The 24,660-nt window shown below is 50.3% G+C and overlaps 1 protein-coding gene across 2 annotated transcripts in view; it reads left to right on the top strand.

Annotated features, from left to right (window-relative positions):
• The window catches only part of RASGRF1 (Ras protein specific guanine nucleotide releasing factor 1), a 96,894-nt gene that overhangs the window by 64,579 nt on the left and 7,655 nt on the right, over positions 1 to 24,660 (top strand). The window contains exons 18-24 of one of the 2 annotated variants that reach the window (XM_077828965.1): positions 1,119 to 1,225; positions 2,191 to 2,303; positions 4,628 to 4,688; positions 12,097 to 12,200; positions 14,868 to 14,952; positions 16,165 to 16,362; positions 22,703 to 22,782. In XM_077828965.1, the coding sequence (XP_077685091.1) occupies positions 1,119 to 1,225; positions 2,191 to 2,303; positions 4,628 to 4,688; positions 12,097 to 12,200; positions 14,868 to 14,952; positions 16,165 to 16,362; positions 22,703 to 22,782 (748 nt within the window). Of the gene's footprint in view, positions 1 to 1,116; positions 1,226 to 2,190; positions 2,304 to 4,627; positions 4,689 to 12,096; positions 12,201 to 14,867; positions 14,953 to 16,164; positions 16,363 to 22,702; positions 22,783 to 24,660 lie in introns of both variants that reach the window. The other variant, XM_077828966.1, reaches the window with a different exon arrangement.

Here is a 24,660-nt window from a genome sequence, read left to right as displayed (position 1 = left end):
TCTCTTGCCCCTGGGTGCCCAACATGAGCCCCCACTTGTGGGCAATCTCATTGTTCTCGGCGGGAGTTCCCCTCACTCCTCGAGTCCTTTTCAGAGCTCGATTGACAGTCCCCTTCTCGTTAGCCTCTAGCCGCGCTTCCCCGCCCCACCCCCGCAGCCCCCCAGGGCCTTCGCTTGTATGCATCTTGTCAAGTCCGACTGCCTCGAACAGGGGGCTGAAGGGAAAGGTTAGCAACTGCCTCAGGCTGAGCTCGCCTTGTTCCTGGGCACTAGCCTTCCCTGTCCCTGGGAAAACTCCCCACCCCCTTCTGCGGCCAGTCTCACCCATTTAAACGCCACTTCTCCAGGTGGAGCACGTTCTGCAGGGGCACCTGAGTACAGGAATGCTCGTTAGCCTTTCCACTGCAGGGATGGGGGGTGCCCCACCACACCAGGGGACCAGCAGCTCAAACATGGCTACTCACCTGTGCGGTAACTGGGCACAGTGGGAAGGATGGACTCTGAGAGAAAGGGGTCCCAGAGGATTTAGCCCTGTGCAGGTGATGACCAGTGTATTGTATTGCACCCACCCATTTGCATGTGCAAATGTCGAGTCTCCATTTGCATGTGCAGTTTTGTTTGCGCACCCAAATCCAAGTGCTTGAATGCACACAGCTCTCTCGTGTGCCCGCCAGAGCCTCTGCCTACAAACAGGGTTAGTTCTCAGAGTTTCCCTTTAAATGTAAGGGATTAACTGGCCATTCAGGCTGTTCCACATGATTTCTGTTAAATTGTTAATATTTTTAAAAAAGAACAGGAGGACTTGTGGCACCTTAGAGACTAACAAATGTATTTGAGCATAAGCTTTCATGAGCTACAGCCCACTTCATCAGATGCATGCAGTGGAAAATACAGTGGGGAGATTTATATACACAGAGAACATGAAACAATGGGTGTTACCATACACACGTAGCTCACAAAAGCGTATGCTCAAATAAATTGGTTCGTCTCTAAGGTGCCCCAAGTCCTCCTGTTCTTTTTTCGGATACCGACTAACACGGCTGCTCCTCTGAAACTTAATATTTGAAGTAATTCCTAAAATAATTGTATATGTGCTAAGTTCTTTGCAATTATTTTAGGCTTTCCCCCTGACCAAAGGAATGGGGACAAAGAGTTCGTGATAAGGAGAGCTGCAACCAACAGAGTGCTCAATGTTCTGCGCCACTGGGTCTCCAAACACTCGCAGGTACTTGTTAGCCCTGGGACAAAGGGATGGTTGTGCGTCTCTATGGCTGTGTGAGGCAGAGGCTGCACTGAGGCAATAGGATGAGATTTTACTGAACAATAATGGGACGATGAGCAGTCCTGTTGATTACAGTGAAATTCACCCAGTGCAGAGGGCTCTGTACACCCCTTAATAGGCCTTGGGGGTGCTCTCTGCTTGGGGGTGAATGCCACTGTACGCTTATTGACTGAGCATGTTGGCCATCAGCTGGAAGAACTGCCTTTCCCTGTGTTTGTATAATTTGCACAAGGAGAGAAAAGCTCCGAGCTGCTGAAGAGGGGAGGCTGAGGAATCTGCAGATGCAAAACAGAACAGTCACTGATGTTACAGCAACGTAGCATGTACTGAGCATCCAAACCAACAGAACCCTCATTGTTTGTCCAACCCGGGTACCAAAATACAAGGCTGGGTCATAACAGTGGGTTGGGTTTTGTGTGCAAGAGGAAGGGGTTGCAGGAAGAGGTTAGTAAAATGTGTTCGGGATTGAAATGGCCTGAGGGCTGCTCAGCTCCCTGGGGCACCATTCCCCTTTCTCTCTCCTGCCTCTCAGCGCTGGCATTGTTTGTGGTGGAGTGTGGAGCCACAGAAGCAGCACAGTTTATTAACAGTCGTGCCCCAAACTCTGCTCTGTCCAGATGCCGTTCATGCAAATGCAAAGACCAAAGTGGGTGCAGGGCCCTCCCTTTTCAATTCCTCTCTTGAAGATCTTCTGCGGCACAAACAGATTGTAACTGACAAGAGGACAAGCTGTTTTTCTTCCTTAGGAGGAGCAGACAGCATGTTCTGTCTCTTCTTGCAGGCAGAGATACCATAGTGATTAATCGCGGAGAGGTTTATAAAGGGAAATAAGACAGTGAACCTGCTTGTAATATACTATAATCTGAATAAAATGCATGAAACCCTTTAACTGTACATGCTTTTGGCAGGACTTTGAAACCAATGATGAACTAAAATGTAAAGTGATCAGCTTTCTGGAAGAAGTTATCCATGATCCTGAGCTCCTGACCCAGGAGAGAAAAGCAGCAGCCAACATTATAAGGTAAAGGCTTATTAGTGGGAATGCATGTTTTCCCAGAGCGTTATGCTGTTGTTAGCAGCTACCACCTGCTTTCACCCAGGATGGAGGGGGAGTAACGTTCTCTGAGCAGTTTTACCAGTAATTAGATTATACGATTCGGGAAGCAAACATCAAAGATGAGCCAGATTCTCTGTTCAGTGACACTGCTGTAAGAGCGGCAAGTTACTCCCTGCCCAGACTGAGTTTGTATATTTAGATTTTTACAAGCTCCAATGAAAGAGCACAGCCCCTCCAGGGCCCTGGGTGCCGGTCAATACTCCATGAACAACATACTAAACAAACACATCCTTCAGTCCCCCCCAGTTGAATCAGATAACCCAGCATAAATCACCCACCCCTCCCCGCCCATGATATCCAGAGTCCCACACCACTTCTGCCAGCCCCGCCCAACACCCAGCTCCCCACAGGTGAGGGAGAGAAGGTGGGACTGATGACCCGCTCTGAGGGCTGGTAGAGCCCTGAGGAAGGAGAGAGTTCCAAAGGTCAGCAGCAGGAGTAAGTGTCACGACTGGGGCTTGGGTGGTCACCCCAAGTGGTCAGAGTCAGGCTCAGAGCCAGAGTCAGAGCGTCAAGCCAAGAGTCGGAGACCGGGGCAGGAACCAGGACCCGTCAGGAGAGCCGGGCTCAGGAGCCAGGTGAGGCGGCAGGGTCCAAGGTAGCAGCCAGCCAGGAATTCGCCCAGTTGGACAGAACTTCCTGTGCCTCCTTCTGGCTTAAATATGGCAGCTGGCTCAATCGGGGCCGGGCGCTCCTCCGATCAGGACACCTGTGGGCGGTGCTTCTGGTGGGGCCAGAGTTCCATTGGCCACTCAGCCCACTAGTTACTAACCAGCCCCCGGACGGTGGCTGTGCAGGCTGCTTGGGGACCCGCAGACCCGGGTTCAAGACCCAAGGATCCTCGCAGTAAAACCTGTTGGCCAGTCCTGCAAACAGTCACTGCAGCACGGTGAGTTATCCCTGCGGGGAGGCCTGCTGACTGCAGTGGCACCCTGCGCAGGAGGAGCTGTCCGCGCCGGAGTACCTGATGGCGGGATTGAGTCATGCTGTGGCCTCCTGGGCATGCCACGGGCTGCCCATTCCCTACACACACGCTACCTCTTCTCTTACCTTGCAGTGAAGAGAAGTGGGGGGGGGGTTGAGATGTGCTGCTGTCTCAGTACACAGGGCTACGGCTCATGCTTACCCTTCTCTGCACCAGGGACAGTCTCCTATCGCCCTGGATCTGGAAAGCAGCAGCCCGGCATGCCTCGCTTCCCTGCGCACAAGTACCTGCAGGCCCAAAGCCTTAGCTAGAAAACTCGTGAGGCTGGGAGCCAGGCACACGGTTCCCATCCTCCAGGGCTGTCGCTGTTTGGCATGTGCTTTGTGTGCATGAGCGGGCCTGTCCGTATGGTGCGCTAGTGAGCAAAGGCAGCGTGCGGATCTGCCTCCGTTCAGTCATTGTCTGACTGACATTAGGATGGCGCTGCCTGTGTATTTGTTACACTGATCCTCTGCCCACTCAGCATGTGGCATTCCTACCGAAGTCAACGGGAGGCACTGGGGTGGAATAGCCACGTAGACCGGTGGGAAAGAGAAACAGACCCACCACTTCACACAGGACGGTATTGGCTCACACCTTTTCAGTGTGCGGGGCTAAGTCTGCAGACCCCTACTGACCCCAGTGGGAGTTGGACTCACAGGGATCTGAGGTCACAGTTTGGCACATTAACTTTTTCTTTTTAAATAAGTAAAATGACAAATCTGACTCCACAGAAGCAGCTTCTTCCATACTCCTAAAAGTTTACTCTATCAAAATATCCACGGAATGAAACTCTAAATGTAAAGCTGTGTTCTAGACCCGCGGCTCTCAGTCTTTCTGGACTACTGTACCCCTCTCAGGAGGCTGATTTGTCTTGCATACCCCAAGTTTCACCTCACTCAAAAACTGCTTGCTTACAAAATCAGAGGTAAAAATACAGAAGTGTCCCAGCCACTGTTACTGAACAACGGCTGACTTTCTCCTTTCTACCAGGGAGCTTTAAAATTAATCAATTGGAATAGAAATATGGTACTTCTATGTCAGTGTATAGTATATAGAGCAGTATAACCAAGTCCTTGTCTGTATGAAACTGTAGTTTTTTACTGACTTGGGTAGTGCTTTTTATGTAGCCTGTTGTAAAACTAGGCAAATATCTAGATGAGTTGATGTACCCCTGGAAGACCTCTGCATACCCCCAGAGCCAAGAAATGTATACAACCTGTTGTTCTTTCAGCTAAAGTAACACTGCCTTTCCATTGCATAGGACTTTGACTCAGGAAGATCCAGGAGACAATCAGATAACACTGGAGGAGATCATACAGATGGTAAACAATTTTCTCCCCTCACTTCTTTTAATTATCATCAGGTTGATAGAGTGAATTACTAATATTCTGCTGTGAGGCACCCAGTCAGTTTTCGCATAGCCTAGATGTATGGTAGCATGATCGGCTGGTAACCCCTTCCAGCCGTGCTTTATTTGGACGGCCCAATTTGTCACATAATCCTGTCCCTTTGTAATTGTCAACAGAGATTATTTTCTTTAGGCTCTTTTATAAGGTGCAGCTCTCCGTTACCCTGTGAATCATCTGGTGCTAAAGCTGGGTAAATAATGCACAAAATGTCTAGAGAATTTATGCTTGCATGTTTCTGTGTGCCTGTACTTGGCCCTTTGTGTTAGCTTCCAGCTAGTCACGAACATTACTAGTCACGTTTCACTAGCACGCACTCATGGAAAGCAGATTTCAATGTCCCATGTGCAAGTATTTTCAACGATGAATTTTAAATTCACACACACAATTACCTCTAGTGGAAGGGCTCTTGTGCTCATCCAATCTGGGACAGAAACTATCTAACCAATCAAAATTAAGAAATACAGCTAATTATAATTGAGAGTAAAACAAATTAAAAACCTATTCCTAGCACAGATTAAAATAATGAAAACACATGAAAAGTTAGCCTGCTCTCAGGCAAAAAAAGTCAAATTTCATCCAGCAAATTATTTATTATGAATTATTGACATAACTCTATCCAGTGTGATACAGCTGACCACTGTCTCCCCTAGAGCCACCGAAAGGTAATGCACACTTTCAGCATAGTGCATGGGGAGCTGGTCACACAACTCTCCATGTCTGCAGAATTTGTGTACAGGTTTCACCAGGAACTGGATTGAAATAACAAACCCCCGTACATCAGGGTTTCAGTTCACCAAAGGGTGGCTTTTCCCCTGTGCTGGTAAATCCCCAGACACATGTAACTGTAACATGTATCGATATCTGAGTGCTTGTTCTGACTGCATCCAGTTCAGTATTGCCAGCCCCAAACCTTCAGAAATCCTGAAACAGGTCCCAAACGTCATGAGATGAGCTTTCAGGAGATTTACCGAAATAATAAACGTTGTTGTCTTTTTATTTGCCTTCTGGCTTCTGGTTCCTTAGGGTTCATTCACTTCACGTTTTCAAGCTTTTCTCTACAATCATGAGGGCTAGAAACTTACTTTAAAAATACCAAACAATGTGGAGATTCTTGTGCAGTCTCTCGATCCCAGCAGCTGGGATTTTAGGAATAACACCAAGCACTGCGAGACTCACAGGGAACTCCTAAGAATTGGCAGCACTGTGTTCTGGATGTTAAACATGCCCATGTGCACTCAGTCATTTGGGCGTGTTCTGATTTGAGGTTTCATTTCACCCTAATCATGAACTTTGAGACCAGGTCTGGGTCTGGGTGTTATTCAGGGTTCTGGTTTCGGCACATCTTGAGTTTTCACCTAATTTTTGTCCCTTGCAGCATTTCCACATTTTGTCCCTACTGGAGAATCAAAGGGTTAGAAGGGACCACGGGGTCATCTAATCTAGCCCCTGTCAAGATGCAGGATTTGTTGTTTCTAACCCATCCCAGAGAGGTGGCTCCAGATGTCTCCTTTTGCAAACCTCCAGTGAAGGAGCTTCCACAACCTCCCCGAGCATCTGTTCCATTGTCCCACTGCTCTTACAGTGAGGGAGGTTTTCCTGAGGTTGGATCTAAACCTGCTCTGCTGTAGTTTGAACCCACTGCCTCTTGTCCCGCCCTCTGTGGCAAGAGAGAACAAATTTCTCCATCTCTTTCATGGCAGCCTTTCAAGTATCTGAAGACTGCGATCCTGTCTCCCCTTAAGCTCCTCTTTTCCAGACCGAACATACCCAGTTCCTTCAGCCTTTGCTCGTATGGCTGCATTCCTTCCCTTTGTCATCTTTGTCGCTCGCCTCGGGATCCTTTCCACGTCCTTTCTGTACATTGGTGACCGATGCTGGACACAGTTCTCCAGCTGAGGCCTAACCAGTGACAAGTAGAGCGGAACTATCTCCTCCCATGACTTGCATGCTCTGTACCTCTGTCAATGCAACCTCAAATTGCATTGGCTTTTTTGCAACAGCATCGCATTGCTGACTCATGTCGAGGTTGTGATCCACCCCAACTCCCAGATCCTTCTCAGACGTGCTGCTGCCAGGCCAGTTCTCCCCCACTCTGGAATTGTGCGTTTGGTTTTTGTTCCCAAAGTGGAGCATCTCACATTGGTCCTTGTTGAATGTCGTTGTGTTGTCAATAGCCCAGGTCTCCAATTGATCCGGATCCCTCTGAATTTTAGCTCTGTTCTCCAAAGTGTGGCAACCCTCTCCCCAGCTTTGTGTCACCTGCAGACTTCATCAGTGTGCTCTCTAGTCCTCCGTCCAGGGCATTAATAAAGATCCTAAATCACACCGGGCCCAGAACTGATCCCTGTGGAACCCCACTGGAGACCTCCCTCCAACCTGACCTCATTCCATTCCTAGTCACTCTTTGTCTGTGGTTGTTTAACCAACGATGTGTCCGCTTAATGGTAGTTCTGCTGAGCCCACATTTCTCCAGCTTACTTGTCACAATGTCCTGTGGGACTGTGTCCAAAGCCTGGCTGAAGTCCAGGTATATTATGTCCACCGCATTCCCCCTATCACCAATCCAGTTACCCTGTCAAAGTCGGAAATCAAGCTGGTTTGGACGATTTGTTCTTGGTAAATCCATGCTGGCTACGAGTGATTGCGCCTTCATCCTCCAGATATTCGCAAACTGAATGTTTTATACATTGCTCTGATACATGGGTGGCCGAACTTTTTGGCCCAAGGGCCACATCTGCAAACAGAAATTGTATGGCGGGCCATGAACGCTCACAGAATTGCGGTTGGGGTGTGGGAGGGGGTGAGGGCTCTGGTTGGGGGTGCAGGCTCCGGTCTGGGGCCAGAAAGGAGTTCAGGGTGTGGGACAGGCTCCAGGCTGGGGCAGTGGGTTGGGGTACGGGAAGTGGTGCAGGCTCCGCTGGGGGTGTGGGCTCTGGGGTGGGGCTGGGGGGCTGGGGATGAGAGGTTTGGGGTGCAGGAGGTGCTCCGGACTGGGATCGAGGGGTTTGGAGGGGGATCAGGGCTGGGGCAGGGGGTTGGGGCATGGGGAGAGGCTCGGGGGTGCAGTCTCCCAGCAGCGCTTACCTCAAGCGGCTCCTGGAAGCAGCAGCATGTCCCTTCTCTGGCTCCTACGCGGAGGCGCAGCAAGTCGGCTCTGCACACTGCCCCGTCCGCAGGCACCGCCCCTGCAGCTCTCATTGGAGCGGGGCCATGCTTCCGGGGAGCTGCGTGGACCGGCCCCTGACGCTGCGCCCAGGCTGGAGGGCCAGAGGGGGGCAAGCCCCAGACCCTGCTCCTCAGCAGGAGCTCAAGGGCTGGCTTCAAACAGCTCACAGGCCGGATCCGGCCCAGGGGCCGTAGTTTGCCCACCCCTGCTCTAATAGCTTCCCAGGTATCAAAGTCATTAAAGTTTCTGTTTATCTGGCCGCGTAAAGTATTTGCTGTAGCCTCCATTTGGATTGTCTGGCCCCACTTTGGCTGGCATGGGGCCTGCCGATAGGCCCCCTTGACTCTGTGGGCACTAGAGATATAGTCGCAAAGAAAATCCACTTGGACATTTTCTTCCTGGAACCCATTTGTACAGAACAATTCCCTTTGGCCAGCAACAGACTTTAACTAGCCTCTTGACTCCCGTTCCACCTGGCTGGCTTTTAGCTGCTGCTGTCAATGAGGCTGGAGTCAGTTGCTCAGCAGAGCCAAGCCGTATTTTACTTGAGCAGCCTAGGAGATTGCTAGCACACTCCAGTGCTTCTGCTAGGGAGGGAACCCGGGTCTAATTCAGCTTGTGTTCGAGGACGTCTCTCCCCGTCCCCCTCCCCATGATGTCTTCTTGCACAGGGAATGTCAGACACTGTTCTGAATTCTCTTTCTTTGCTGGAGTCTTTGGTTTCTGGACAGTAGCTGGGAGGGTCTGTTCCCGTTCGGAGGACAAAAAGCTCTATCAAAATCCACTTTAAAAAACAAATCAGAGAAGGGAGAAGCAGCCTTGCATTTCATACCCCCTGCGTGCACAGGCCATGCCACTTCACAGCTAAGCCCATTGCCATGACTGATCAAGGTACACCACTTCCCCCCAGGAGCTAGGCAAGTGCCCCTTATGCTTCGCATTGCAGATACTCACAGGACTGAGGCCAGGACTAGAAGTGCTGAAGCAGCAAAGTATGCCTGGCTGTTAATTCCTTGAACAGAGCTGAGATACTCTTCAGATCAAAGACCGTATTAACATTGCATGGCACACTGTGCAGGGTAGAACAATGCAAGCATTTCCTTTGGCAGACATTCTTCTGTAGGAGGATGGGCTGTGGGCATAGGGCAGGCACCCACTGGCATGCTGGGGAACTGTATGGGGTCTGTGACGCACGTGGGAGCGACCAGGAGGAATTGCAGCAAAGCCATCCAGAATCCCTCCAGGGGAGCACATGCCAGAGCAGGGGCCCCACCATGTTTTCAGGGAATGCACTGTGCTCTCCGCTCCACATCCGGCCAGTTTGAGGGAATGGGGGGACGTGGCTTGGCCTTGCCTTATGCTGCCTGCACCCTTTCAGGCAGCTAATGCCCCTGAAGGTGTGAGCTGAGGGCACAGACTATTTGCCCCAGGGAGATTCAGGCCAGCAGCCATACAGAGGACAAGAGCAGGGGCGTGAGTGCCTTGCACCCCACACAGGGGCACTGCCTTGGGGTCCCTGAGAGTAGCCAGGGGAGCAGCAATCACCAGTTTAGAAATTCCTTATCATGGCACTTCTCTTAGGCGGAGGCCCAGTCAGGCACTGACCATGTCTCTAGCCCTGGATTGCTCCTGGCACAATCTGTTCCTAACTTCCTTACGGCCTTGACAGTTCAAGGTACCCAGTCTGCCAGATCCCCTCTTGCCGGCTGCTGGGAGGATAGAAAATCTGCTTGTTTTCTGGGGAGAGGGAAGCTGTGGTGGTCTGTGTTTTCCTGGCAGGCCCCCCAGGTTGCTAGGAGCATGTGCCTCAGCCGGCTACTGATCTCCCTGGCCTTGGATTAAAAGGGGACAACAGGTCTGAGGAGGCAGCGTTCAGGCCTGGCTCTGGATTAGGCTTAGGTAGGGGACATGGTTCAAACTGTGAAGTCTTGTGACCAGTTGTGGCGACATTTTGGAGCCAATTGCTAGACTCTCACTGTTTGGAGATGGCAGCCATTTTATCCCAAACCAGAGTCGGAAGATAGGCACTCGCACTCAGCACCACCGCAGAACCAGACCCAGAGAGGTGGGTTTGCTCCCCCGGGACTCAAATCTGAACCTTGTCCCCTAAAACGTGCAGGGGTGGGGATATGAAATTCCAGTTTTGGCTCATCTCAAGTTTTAATGCTCTGGGCTGAATTCTCCGCTAAATTCACCGGTGCAGTCATCTACAATTGCTTTGCTTGGTGGAGGCAGCGGGGAATTTTTGTGCTCGTTAGAAATTATCCCTTTGGCTCTATACAACCTGGAACTAGTATTTTTAAGCCCAAGCAGTACGCTCTCTATAGATCACTTGGTAAACTGGGTGCCAGTGAACAATATGCATTTCAACATGACAGATGTAAAGCCCTACATCTAGGGACAAAGAACGTAGGCCACACTTACAGGATGGGGGACTCTGTCCTGGGAAGCAGGGACTCTGAACAAGATTTGGGGGTTGTGGTGGATAATCAGCTGAGCATGAGCTCCCGGTGTGATGCTGTGGCCTAAAGGGCTAATGTAGTCCTGGGATGCATAAACAGGAGAGTATCGAGGAGGAGCAGACAGGTTATTTTCCCTCCGTTTGGCACTGGTGCGACCTTTGCTGGAATCCCCTGTCCAGTTCTGGTGCCCACAATTCCAGAAGGACGTTGATAAATTGGAGAGGGGTCCGAGAAGAGCCATGAGAATGATTAAAGGATTAAAAACCTGCCTTGTAGCGATAGACTCAGGGAGCTCCATCTACTCAGGTTTTCGAAGAGAAGAGCAAGGCATGGGTTGATCCAAGTCAGTAAGTACCTGATAACAAGGATGTCGGGTGAAAAGCCAGCCTGTCACAGGAATTAATGCTCCTTGATTTGTTACATTTTAACATTTAAATTATTTAAATGTAAACGTTGATTACTTGTATAGTATCACACGGAAGCAGACGATTCCTTAATTAACCTGAGCAGATTCTCAGACATTTGTAAAGTCACCCCGTCACAAATCCATCTGCGTAGGATGGGTTTCGCTTCAGAGCCCAATCCTGCTTCTGTTGAAGCCAATGGCAAAATTCCTATTGACCTTAATGGACACAGGACCAGGGCTTTGTTTTCGGGCCACATTCGACAGTCTATCCCTGCTCATGACAGCACTCAGGTATGTGCTTAGTCAAGCTGGGTAGGGGTGGATTTAAGCATGTGTTTACCTGCTCTGCTGGCCTGGGGCCTTGGTGTCACCAGCCTAGCAACAGCAAAGAAGTTTAGCCTGGAAAGTCCTGGTGCTGATCCGAATGTGGGTAGATCAGACAAGAAAACAACCTGACTCAGAGACTCCGTGTTCACATCCGCACAGATCGTTTGAGCCTCAAAGAAAACCAACTTCCAGGACATTATGGACACAACTGGGCTCCTCTTCCTCTCTCTTTGCTACCTAAGCTTGTCGGTGTCGTTCACGGAACAGCTGCTACTGCATACTCATGACCCTGTAGAAAGATCTGTGGCTCAGGGCACCACGGACAGGGTATGGTCGCTGGTAACTGGCTGTGTCTACACTATATCATTGATAGCGCCGCCGCCGCACTGACGCACCTGGGCCGCGGCCGCACCTCTGGTGAAGACGCTCTACGCTGACGGGAGAGAGCCCTCCCGTCGGCTGAATCACTGCTCCCTCCCCCAGGGGGCGCTCTCCTGCCGGCATAGCGCTGTCCACACCGGCGCTTAGGTCAGTGTAACTCCCGGCGCTCGGGGGGCGGATTATTCAAATGACTTCTTATTACTGATTGGTTGATTATTACTTCAAGTTATACCAAAGTGATTTGTAATGTAGACGTAGCCTCGGAGTGTGGTGGTGGACCCCTCGCCCACATTGGTGGGCAGTTACTCACACACGGAGTCCCATTAAGAGAATGGAAATACTTGTGTGAGTCACTGGCCAGTGTGTGTAAGGGGATCACAATGTGGCCTTCAAATGATGCTTGCTGCATAAACTGCATTCTTATTTGTTTCTGGCTAAGATAGCAGGGCTGTAACACTTTGGGGAGACTCTTGTATTGGATCTGACATTCATTTTATTTCAGTGCACAGATTGCAAATGATTCTTAATATATTCTTAACTAAATCATCCAGTGAAACACATGTTGACTCTTTAATTTAGGCAGAGGGAGTCAAAGCAGAACCCTTTGAAAATCACTCCGCTTTGGAAATAGCAGAACAGCTGACATTGTTGGATCACCTGGTCTTCAAGAAGATCCCATATGAGTAAGTACTGACCGTTCTCTGGCATTACACTTTGTCGCCTCTCCCAGCCGGACGGTTGCTGGTTGCGATGTTCAGGTCTACAGCACGATGATACAGGCAGGATCCGCCTGCAGCGTAGCAAAGCCTTGTACGGACTCCAGGACTGTTTCTAAACGCCCCTCGCTAGGGTGTGTGGGAACTGGGACTCTGGGTGGCAGGGGAAGTAGCAGTGTTGGGGATGTGCCTGCGAGGTGGGTGGCCTAGGCAGATGAACACGCTCCCCTGCTGGCATCACGAAGGCAAAGCCTTGTCCTTCCCTAAGCGGGGCTCTCCCGTGGCTTTTCCAACCAGACCCCCACCCTGTACGTGCCCGCTGCTGTCAGCACAGCTCTGCCCTCTGTAAACTGGCTTCCCGTCTCCACCGCCAGATGCTGAAATGGGGAGTGAAGCAGTGAGTTTCCCATGAGCCAGCCCTGCCTCACCCGTCCCGGGGCTCAGGGTAGCCATGGAGCCGGTGGCACTTCTCCCGGTTTACCTGCGTATGCTACTAGGACACGGCCTGTGGTCCCCGCCCCTCCCAGAGTCACTGGTTTCTGGGCAGGCTGTGTCCCGGGCCAGTACCGATTATAAAACCGGGCGCGGTTTGGCTGGTATCATTGTGCATGCAGGGAGGGTGCCGTTTCGCAGAGCGCACTGCCCTGTCCCTGCCACCATCACCTTGCTCGTAGCGCTTGTGCGAGGTCGCGTCGGTAGGGACAGTAGAGTTGCCAACTTTCTAATGGCACAAAACCGAACACCCCTGCCCCACCCCTTCCCCTAGGCCCCGTCCAGGCCCCACCCCTTTTCTGAGGCTCCGCCCCCGCTCACTCCATCCCTCCTCCCTCTGTCCTTCTCTCCCCCCACCCTCGCTCACTCACTCATTTTCGCTGGGCTGGGGCAGGGGGTGAGGGCTCCGGCTGGGGATGCAGGCTTCATAGTGGGGCCAGAAATGAGGGGTTTGGGGTACAGGAGGGGGCTACAGGCTGGGGGGTGGAGCCAAGGGGTTCAGAGTTTGGGACGCGGCTCTGGGCTGAGGCAGGGGGTTGGGGTGTGGGAGGAGGTACTGACTCTGGGCTGGGGGGTGCGGGCTCTGGGGTGGGGCCAAAAATGAGGGGTCCAGGGTGTGGGAGGGGGCTCCAGGCTATGGCAGGGGGTTGGAGTACAGGGGAGTGCGGGCTGTAGGGTCCAGGAGGGAGATTGGATATGAGAGGGGGCTTAAGGCTGGGACAGGGAGTTGGGGTACGGGAGGGGGCTCAGAAGGGGGTGTGGGGTGGAGGGCTCAGGGGGTGGGGTAGGATGCAGGCTCTGGGAGGGAGTTTGGGTGCACAAGGGGGCTCAGGGCTGGGATGTGGTTGGGGTGCAGGAGGGGGTGCAGGCTCCGAGCGGTGCTTACTTCAGGGGGCTCCCCGGGAGCTGCAACATATCCTTCGGTGTAAGCAGAGGTGCGGCCAGGCAGCTCTGCGCGCTGCCTCCACCCCCGCAGCTCCCATTGGCCGCGCTTCCTGGCCAATGGGCGCTACGGAGCCGATGCTCAGAGCAGGGGCAGCGCGTGGAGCCCCGCGGGCTGTGCCTCCGCCTAGGAGCTGAGGGACATGTCGCTGCTTCCAGGAGCTGTGCGGAGCCAGGTAAGAAGCCTTCCCACCCTGCCAACCGGACTGTTAACGGCCCAGTCAGCAGTGCTGACTGGAGCCGGTAGGGTCCCTTTTCGACTGGGTGTTCTGGTCAAAAGCTGGACACCTGGCAACCCTAAGGGGCAGCCCCAGAAGTCCTGTATTCTAGGGATGCGTCAGTGGTTTCTGCAGAGTAGCAAGACAATAGCCCTTGTCTCTCAAGAGCTCAGCTCATGCGTGACTGCTATGGCTGCTCTGGTCTTGGCAATTCATGTGTCGAAGTTTTCTGTTGTGCGGCAAAGATGGGGGTGGAGAGAGGGAGGGAGGGAGGGAGGCCGCCTGATTCCTTCCCCCTTGCAGATGCAGGAAATTAACCTTCTTCTAACAGAGAATCCCTCCTCAGTGCTCCAGGGATGACTTAGAGCCAGGGGGTCTCAACCTCTTTCTTTCCAAGGCCCCCCCCCACATGCTATAAAACTCCATGGCCCCCCTAGGCCACAACAACTGGTTTTCTACGTATAAAAGCCAGGGCCGGCATTAGGGGGTAGCAAGCCGGGCAACTGCCACCATGCCACAGGGACCCCCACGAAGCTACATTGCTCAGGCTTCAGCTTCAGCCCCGGGTAGCGGGACTCAGGGCCCCAGATGGCGGGGCTTCAACTTTCTGCTCTGGGCCAGTGAGTCTAACACTGACCCCGGACTCCTGGTTTAGAACCACTGACTTAGAGAACCCCAGTGTGTCTGGGGAGAACTTCCTTCTTAACCCTGCATGTGATGAGTTGTGAGCGAGTATCTCTGTCACCAAGCCTCTTCTCTCATTTGTCCTGGGATACCGCTGAGGCTGACCATTGCCCAGTTTTTCTCTAAACGAAGGAAGGCAGCTTCTTCCTGTACATCCGGATGCTTCGTTCCGAAGGGTGAGAGCCCTCCTGGTGAGAACTCGTTCCCCAGGGTATTTCTTAGGCAGTGCAGGGTATGGGGAAGAGTCAGTGATCCAGGGAGATGCAATAGAATTGATCCTGGATTTTGTAATTTGCAGAGAGTTTTTTGGGCAAGGTTGGATGAAGCTTGAAAAGAATGAAAGGACTCCTTACATTATGAAGAATACTAAACACTTCAATGATGTAAGTACAGCGCAGGCAGGCAGGGATATCGTGGTGCAGGTGGTGTAGGAGGAGTCAAGGCTTGCGTTGCATACCCTACGTCTGAGATTTACTGACCCCATTTCTATGGTGATTTCCACAGTGGGAGACGAGGCTGAACGGAATCCCAGTACAATGTGCTGATCCAGTTCTCTTAGAATGGGCCAAACCAACCCCCAGACCCAACACAAGGGAGTGAGGGGGTAAAATCTGAATCCAAACTTCCTCCTAGTTCAGGTTGTTCAAATCTGGCCCATTGTACAGGGAGATCTGAGCTGAAAACTTGGGCCCAGGGTTTGGGTTTTGGACCCATCTCAGCATAAAATATGTCGGAACTGTGTTCTTACCCAGAGCAAAGTGAAATGGCCAGGGAAATACAAACTGAAGAGCATGGGCCACCATTTTCAATTTTGGACAGTTGAAGTTCAGCTCCTAGAGTGAAATCCTGACTCCCTTGGAGTCCCGGGCAAAACTCCCTATGACTTCAGGGCCCTGGATTTCCCCCCTAAATCTGTATCTGGATTCCTAAATCCGTGGCCTGCTTTCAAAGTGCTCAGCACCCGTCGCTCTGCCCTCTGAAAACGAGGCCTCTGCTCTAGGGGCTGATGTTTGAACATGTTGATCAGAGTGTTCCCCGTATCCATCCGAAGGAGCCTGAGCTCCCTCTCTAAGACATGTATACCTCTGTACGGGCCAGCTGCAGGCCAGTCAGAAATGTTGATCGAGGCACTTAAGCACGTGCTTACATTCCATTGACTTCAGAATTAAAGTTAAGCATGTGCCTAGGTGCTCTGCCGAGGCAGGGAGTCTCTGAACATTTTGTAAGTGGACTGCAGCTCGTCCATACATACGCTGCAGCTGGTCCATACATACACTGCAGCTGGTCCATACATGTACTGTTAGTTGCTGTCTCTGTGAATTCCAGGAGGTGGCAATATTTAAATTCTCATCATGAATGAGATGCCAGAGCGGTGGATGTCTCAGAATGTGTTGCTGCAGTAAAGCTACCATGCGGTTAGCACCTTCTGCTGGGAAAGTGCTTGCAGCAGAATCAGCCCTGTTCCTTCCTGTGGCTCTTGCTGAGAAGGACAGTAAAGGAGTGTCCGGGTAAAAGATCTGCAATGAATTATTAGTACAAGCCCTTCTATGAAAGTGTTCCTAACATGATGGATTGTAACCTTGATCTCCCTGCAGATCAGTAACCTGATAGCTTCCGAAATCCTCCGCAACGAGGATGTCAATGCCAGAGGGAGCGCCATTGAGAAGTGGGTGGCTGTGGCAGATATCTGCAGGTGTCTGCACAATTACAATGCAGTCCTGGAGATCACCTCCTCCCTGAACCGCAGTGCCATCTTCCGGCTCAAGAAAACGTGGCTCAAAGTATCCAAGCAGGTACGTAGTTATAGCCGTTCTTTACGACGTGTCTCGCTGTAGTGCCTGGGAGCCCATCCTGTCCCAGGACCTATTGTGTGAGGTGCTGTACCAACAGGATAGGATTGGAAAGAACTCGCAGCCAGAGGGAACAGGGGATAGGCTGGAGAATCGCACCGTCACCAGGAAAAGGCAGGTCTATGTGATCGGGGACTCTTTACTGAGAAGACTAGACAGGCCTGTAACCAGAGCTGATCCAGAGAATAGAAGGGTGTGCTGTCTTCCAGGTGCTAAGATACGGGAGGTAGACCTGAGGTTGAAAAGGATCCTAAAGGGAGCAGGAAAGAATCCCCTAATTATCCTTCATGTGGGAACAAATGATATGGCTAGATTCTCGCTGGAAAGCATTAAGGGAGACTATGCTAGGCTGGGGAAGACGCTTAAGGAAATCAAGGCGTAGGTGATCTTTAGTGGGATTCTGCCTGTTCCTAGAGAAGGGCAACAAAGGTGTGACAAGATTATGACTATCAACAGACGGCTTAGGCAGTGGTGCTAGAAGGAGGGCTTTGGGATGTATGGCCACTGGGAGGCACTCCTGGACAGAGGACAGTTCTCTCGGGATGGACTTCATCTGAGTAGGGAAGGAAATAGACTTCTAGGATAGAGGCTGGCACAACTGATTAAGAGAGCTTTAAACTAGGAATTTGGGGGAGATGGTTGGGAGATGTCCAGGTAATCTCCACGCCGGATTTTAGCATTGAGAGGGAAGAAAACAAAGTAAGAAAGGATACAGCCGTGGGTAGGATAATGTATATAAGGAGGAAGGGCAGTGTGGATACCAGTCTAATAGGTTATTCTGGCAGTAGAATGACCGTGCCCAATAGGGTACAGAATGTGAGGGAGGCCAAACAGCAAAAATGAAGATGTGTGTACACCAGTGCGAGGAGCCTAGGTAACAAAATGGAGGAACTAGAGCCACTGGTGCAGGAAGTGAAACCAGATATTCTAGGGAGAACAGAAACAGGGTGGAATAGTCGTCATGACTGGACTACGGGTATTGAAGGGGATGTGCTGTTTAGGAAAGACAGAAATAAAGGCAAAGGTGGTGGAGTAGCATTGTCTATCAATGATGAGGTAGAATGTAAAGAAGTAAGAAGCGATGGAATGGATAAGACAGAGTCCGTCTGGGCAAAAATTACACTGGGGAAGAAAACTACTAGAGCCTCCCCTGGGATAGTGCTTGGGGTGTGCTAGAGACCGCCGAGATCTAATGTGGATATAGATAGAGTCCTCTTTAATATTTTTAATGAAGTAAATACTAATGGGAACTGCGTGATCACGGGAGACTTTAACTTCCCAGATATAGACTGGAAGACGAGTGCTAGTAATAATAATAGGGCTCAGATGTTCCTAGATGCGATAGCTGATGGATTCCTTCATCAAGTAGTTGCTGAACCGACTAGAGGGGATGTCATTTTAGATTTGGTTTTGGTGAGTAGTGAGGACCTCATAGAAGAAATGGTTGTAGGGGACAATCTTGGTTCAAGTGATCATGAGCTAATTCAGTTCAAACTGAATGGAAGGATAAACAAAAATAAATCTGTGACTAGGGTTTTTGATTTCAAAAGGGCTGACTTTCAAAAATTAAGGAAATTAGTTAGGGAAATGGATTGGACTGAAGGACTTGTGGATCTAAAGGCAGAGGAGGCCTGGGATTACTTCAAGTCAAAGCTGCAGAAGCTGTCGGAAGCCTGCATCCCAAGAAAGGGGGAAAAATTCATAGGCAGGAGTTGTAGACCAAGCTGGATGAGCAAGCATCTCAGAGAGGTGATTAAGAAAAAGCAGAAAGCATACAGGGAGTGGAAGATAGGAGGGATCAGCAAGGAAAGCTACCTTATTGAGGCCAGAACATGTAGGGATAAAGTGGGACAGGCTAAAAGTCAAGTAGAGTTGGACCTTGCAAAGGGAATTAAAACCAATAGTAAAAGGTTCTATAGCCATATAAATAAGAAGAAAACAAAGAAAGAAGAAGTGGGACCGCTAAACACTGAGGATGGAGTGGAGGTCAAGGATAATCTAGGCATGGCCCAATATCTAAACAAATACTTTGCCTCAGTCTTTAATAAGGCTAAAGAGGATCTTAGGGATAATGGTAGCTTGACAAATGGGAATGAGGATATGGAGGTAGATATTACCATATCTGAGGTAGAAGCGAAACTCGAACAGCTTAATGGGACTAAATCGGGGGGCCCAGATAATCTTCATCCAAGAATATTAAAGGAACTGGCACATGAAATTGCAAGCCCATTAGCAAGAATTTTTAATGAATCTGTAAACTCAGGGGTTAGACCGTATGACTGGAGAATTGCTAACATAGTTCCTATTTTTAAGAAAGGAAAAAAAAAGTGATCCAAGTAACTACAGGCCTGTTAGTTTGACATCTGTAGTATGCAAGGTCTTGGAAAAAATTTTGAAGGAGAAAGTACTTAAGGACATTGAGGTCAATGGTAAATGGGACAAAATACAACATGGTTTTACAAAAGGTAAATCGTGCCAAACCAACCTGATTTCCTTCTTCGAGAAAGTAACAGATTTTTTAGACAAAGGAAACACAGTGGATTTAATTTACCTAGATTTCAGTAAGGCGTTTAATACCGTGCCACATGTGGAATTATTAGTTAAATTGGAAAAGATGGGGATCAATATGAAAATTGAAAGGTGGATAAGGAATTGGTTAAAAGGGAAACTACAGCGGGTCCTACTGAAAGGTGAACTGTCAGGCCGGAGTGAGGTTACCAGTGGAGTTCCTCAGGGATCGGTTTGGGGACCAATCTTATTTAATCTTTTTATTACTGACCTCGGCACAAGAAGTGGGAGTCTGTGCTAATAAAGTTTGCGGATGATACAAAGCTGGGAGGTATTGCCAATTTAGAGAAGGACAGGGATATCATACAGGAAGATTTGGATGACCTTGTAAACTGGAGTAATAGTAATAGGATGAAATTTAATAGTGAGAAGTGTAAGGTTATGCATTTAGGGATTAATAACAAGAATTTTTGTTATAAGCTAGGGACGCATCAATTAGAAGTAACGGAGGAGGAGAAGGACCTTGGATTTTTGGCTGATCATAGTATGACTATGAGCCACCAATGTGATATGGCCGTGAAAAAAGCTAATGCGGTCTTGGGATACATCAGGAGAGGTATTTCCAGTAGGGATAAGGAGGTTTTAGTACCATTATACAAGGCACTGGTGAGACCTCACCTGGAATACTGTGTGCAGTTCTGGTCTCCCATGTTTAAGAAGGATGAATTCAGACTGGAACAGGTGCAGAGAAGGGCTACTAGGATGATCCGAGGAATGGAAAACCTGTCTTATGAAAGGAGACTCAAGGAGCTTGGCTTGTTTAGCCTAACCAAAAGAAGGTTGAGGGGAAATATGATTGCTCTCTATAAATATATCCGAGGGATAAATACTGGAGAGGGAGAGGAATTATTTAAGCTCAGTACCAATGTGGACACAAGAACAAATGGATATAAACTAGTCATTGGGAAGTTTAGACTTGAAATTAGACAAAGGTTTCTGACCATTAGACGAGTGAAGTTTTGGAATAGCCTTCCAGGGGGAGCAGTGGGGGCAAAAGACCTATCTGGCTTTAAGATTAAACTCGATAAGTTTATGGAGGAGATGGTATGATGGGATAACATGATTTTGGTAATTCATTGATCTTTTAATATTCATGGTAAATAGGCCCAGTGGCCTGTGATGGGATGTTAGATGGGGTGGGATTTGAGTTACTACCGAAAATTCTTTCCTGGGTATCTGGCTGGTGAATCTTGTCCATATGCTCAGGGTTTAGCTGATCACCGTATTTGGGGTCGGGAAGGAATTTTCATCCAGGGCAGATTGGAAGAGGCCCTGGAGGTTTTTCGCTTTCCTCTATAGCATGGGGCACGGGTCACTTGCTGGAGGATTCTCTGCTCTTTGAAATCTTTACACCACGATTTGAGGACTTCAATACCTCAGACATAGGTGAGAGGTTTTTTGCAGGAGTGGGTGGGTGAGATTCTGTGGCCTGCGTTGTACAGGAGGTCAGACTAGATGATCATAATGGTCCCTTCTGACTTTAGTATCTATGAATCTATGAACAGAACAGAAAGCCCCACGGAGCCGTGCTGAAGTGATTCTTCGTACGCATGGGGTGTGATGAAATGGTGTAGGGAGCCACTGGGGACATCTCCATTTGAATGGCCTAAAATGAACGCACACTAAAAACCCAGGGAGTAAAGAGATTAACCCTTTCAGATCATTGCAAACAGCCTAACTTCTGCATTATCGTCAGGTGACACTTCACCCCGGGGATTGTTCACACCGCAGGAGTACACTTCTCAGGCACGAATGCTGCTTCACGGCTAATGCTGTAAGCCCAGTCATTTCAGTTGTGGAGTTGGAAAGTTACCGCTGTGGGTTAATGCGTTGGTGTTTGGAATGGGGGGAGGGGTTCTCGGGGGCAGGGGCATGTCTTGCACTGGGATTGGCACAGTGACATGGCCATGGCAGGTCCTGTTCTCCTTGCTGTTCTAGTGGAGTCTGTTGTGGGCACTCAGGAGTCAGCTCCATCGAGCCCCAGCAGTGGAGGAAGTTGGAGTGAACTGGGGATGTTTTACAGCATTTCAATGGCCATGGGGCCAGAATAGGCCCTTTCCTACCCAGCGCAGAGGGTGCAAATGGGGTTTGCATGCCCCATTTTCCTACAGGGCCAGGTTCTCCTGCCCATACAGTGAGGAGTGCCCCGTCCCACAGCTAGCGTGAGTACGAGCGTGAGACTCCGGATCATGGCAGCGGTTTAGATCTGGTGAAGTCAGGCGCCATTTCTGGCCTGTTTCCTGGTCTTCCTCTCCTCAGTGTGTCTTTGCCAGCATTGACACCCCACTGGCAGTCAGCCGAGAGCCCTTCTCCGGGCTCAGGCACGTTGCTCTGATGGGGAGGTGAGAGCAGTCTTTTCGCACTTCGGGCTTGTTTCCATGCATTTATTGCTTGACCGGCCCTCAAAATGGCCGCCAGGGTTTGTGCACGGCACAGCGTCTGTTTGGCTGATTAGGCTTTGCATCCCCCTGAACGCTCCATATGAAAGGCGAAGGGACGAGCTCCCAAAGCGCCGGCTGCCAGGCGAATACCGGATTGCCTCTTAGGGTGTGTCTGCATTGGAGCTGGGAGGCGTGGTTCCCAGATGGTGTAGACGCACCCACACGCGTTCTGTCCGAGCTAGCGCCTACAAATAGCACCGTAGCAGGGGAGCATGGGCGGTGGCTCGGACTAGCCATCCAAGAGCCTGCTCGGGGGAGCGGGTGGGCAGGTACTTGGGCAGCTCGCCAAGCCGCCGTCCACACTGTCCCGGCAACGTGGCAGGTTGTAGGCGCTAGCTCGAGCACCCCCCGTGTAGACATACCTTTAAACAGCTCGGGTCCATTCACTGTCCCAGGCTGAAATCCTCATCCCTGCACACAGCTCTGGTACGTGCATTAGGGCCAAGAGGACAGGGCTCTTCTCCCCGAATCCAGGCAGATCCACCCCGCGCCCCGCTCTCAGAACCTAAAGACCCCATGTGCTGGGGCGATCCCATGTGGGCTCCTCAACGCCTGCGCCTCCTGCCGAGTGTGTGCACTGCGCTCAGGACCCTCCATGCCCACAGTGGGGACCGGGAGCAGGATATGTGCATAGGGCAGGGAGTCTTAACCCGTGGGCTGCAAACAAGGGTCCAGGGGTTGCAAGCACCCTGCCCTTCTCATGCTGCGTAATGGGGCGGTGGTTGTCCCAGCTAGATGGGAGGGGAGTCTTAGGATGGAAAAGGGGTCCCTGGTCACGAAAGAGGCCAAGAACCCTATCCCCCTAAGTCATTACATTGCATATCCTGCTGGCCCCTTTCTATCACAGGCCCATTCTGTGCAGGCAAGGTCTGCTTCTATGTAAGTTGTCAGCTGCAGGAGCCTTTTGTTTCTTTGCACTGTGACTTGGGAATGACGTCTCTGCCCTGCCTGGGCTCAGGTGGGGAGTCCAGATGGACAAGTCAGCAGTGCAGTCTCCTGTCAGCTCCCTTTGCGCTGTCGATGTTGCATCAAGGGGCACCTCCTGCTTTCCGTGCTCTGTGGGTGCAGAGGACACTGACCAGGCTGAGAGGCAGGATATGGGGTGACCTCTCAGGAGGTCTGCCCCTCTGCGCACAGCTCTGAACATCTCAAATGAAGGCCCAAGCCCTTGACTGTCAAAGGTTTCAGAATCACTCTCACTTCTGCCCCATGGGAAGGGTGCAGCTTTTCCCAGGGCCTTTTTCTAACTCCTACATGCTCTTCATTCCTTGCAGACGAAAGCTCTGATTGATAAGCTCCAAAGGCTGGTGTCGTCGGAGGGCCGGTTTAAGAATCTCCGAGAAGCTCTGAAAAAGTAAGTGACACGTGACTGTCATTGTGTGTTTGCTGTTGAAAGCCTGTTACACATGGTTTCCGACAGGCAGCTTGCCTGGGTTTGTCACAGGGCGTGTGTCCTCCTGAAACTCCCCGGGGACCCAGCCTCGTCCAGGGGCAGCTAACACAGGGCTGCCAGCCTCTGCAGATAAGACTGGGATGTCATTATGCCAATGCATGTGTTCCTGTTTCCTACACACAGCCCTCAGGTGAGAGAAACAGTCCCTGGAAAGGAGCTAAGATGACATCTGCAAAAGCCTTACTAAAAGCACCTCTGAAGGGCAGGAGCTAACGTCAAGGACAGGAAACATTTTTCCATAGATGCATGGAGTTGGTGGCCAGAAGCGACCACTAGATCATCTAGTCTGACCTCCTGTGTAACACAGGCCCTTACATTTCACCCGGTCACCCTGACTGGGCCCAGTAACTTGTGTTTGGCAAACGCATGTTCCAGAAAGGCTCCAGTATGGATTGGAAGCCATCAAGAGATAGAGAATCCACTGCTGGCATTGGGAGTTTGGTCCAAGAGTTAATCACCCTCCCTGTTGAACATTTGTGCCTAATTTCTGATTGAATTTGTCTGGCATCAGTTTCCAGCCATTGGTTCTGGCTCTGCCTTTCTCTGCGAGATTAAAGAGCTCTTTAGTACCCAGGATTTTCTCCCCATCAAGGTGCCGATACACCGGGCTCAAGTTGCTGCTTGCTCTTCTTTCTGATAAGCTAAACCCATGGAGCTCCTTAAGTCTCTCACTGTCAGGCATTTTCTCCAGCCCTTGACAAATGTTTGTGGCTCTTCTCTGCACCCTCTCCAGTTTTTCAACATCGTTTTTAAAATGTGGACACCAGAGCTGGATGCGTCGTTCAGGTATCGGTCTCAGCAATGCCATTTACAGAGGTAAACTCCCCTCTTTGCTCCTGCTCCTCCCCTGTTTATACGTCCAAGGATTGCATTAGCCTTTGTGCCACAGCATCACGCTGGGAGCTTGTGTTCAGTTCTTGTCCATTGTGACCCCTACATTCTTTTCAGAGTCCCTGCTCTGCCCTGACCCCATCATTATTTACCATTCCACCAGCCTTCGGGTCACCTGCACATTGTATTAGCAGTGATTCTATATTTACTTGCTGAATAGCATCAGGCCTAGAACCAATCCCTGCAAAGCACCACTAGATGCATCCCCAGTGATGCCCCGTGGACAGCGATTTCTTGAGACCTGTCAGCTGGCCAGTTCTTCATCCATTTCACTTGTATTGTGTTGATATGGTATAGCGTTGATTTTCATCAGAATGTAGGGAAGTGCTAAGTCCAGTGGCTGACAGAAGGTGGAGTGTATTACGTCTGCACACTTACCTTTATCAACCAAACTTGATTTCATTCTTTGATGAGATTACGAGTTTATCTGACAAGAACAATTTTTTATAAAACCATGTTGATTGGCATTAATTATATTCCTATCCTTTGATTCTCTATTAATTGAATCTGGTACCAGCTTTTCCATTATTTTACCTGGGGTGAATGTCCGGCTAACCTGCCGTGTCATCCTGCTTGCCCTTGTTGAGTATTGTCAGGACATGAGCACTCCTCAGGTCTGGAATTTCCCCCGTATTCCAAGATTTATTAAAAATGAACAGAAATGGGCCAGAGATCTCCTCAGCCTGCTCTTTTAAGTCTTGTTTGCAAGGTATGGGGGCTGCTGATTTAAAATGTTTATCCCCAGTAGATGATGTTTAATATCCTCCTCAGCTCTGCCACATACCTACACCAGCGACAGCATCACAGGACCTAACCAGATCAACCCCACCATTACCGGTTCATTCACCTGCATGTCCACCAATGTAATCTACGCCATCACGTGCCAGC

Source organism: Eretmochelys imbricata, chromosome 10, assembly GCF_965152235.1.
Source record: "Eretmochelys imbricata isolate rEreImb1 chromosome 10, rEreImb1.hap1, whole genome shotgun sequence".
In the NCBI taxonomy this organism is placed as follows: domain Eukaryota; kingdom Metazoa; phylum Chordata; order Testudines; family Cheloniidae; genus Eretmochelys; species Eretmochelys imbricata.
The sequence above is the reverse complement of the archived record's forward strand: the minus strand, read 5'-3'. Positions and strand labels throughout refer to the sequence as shown.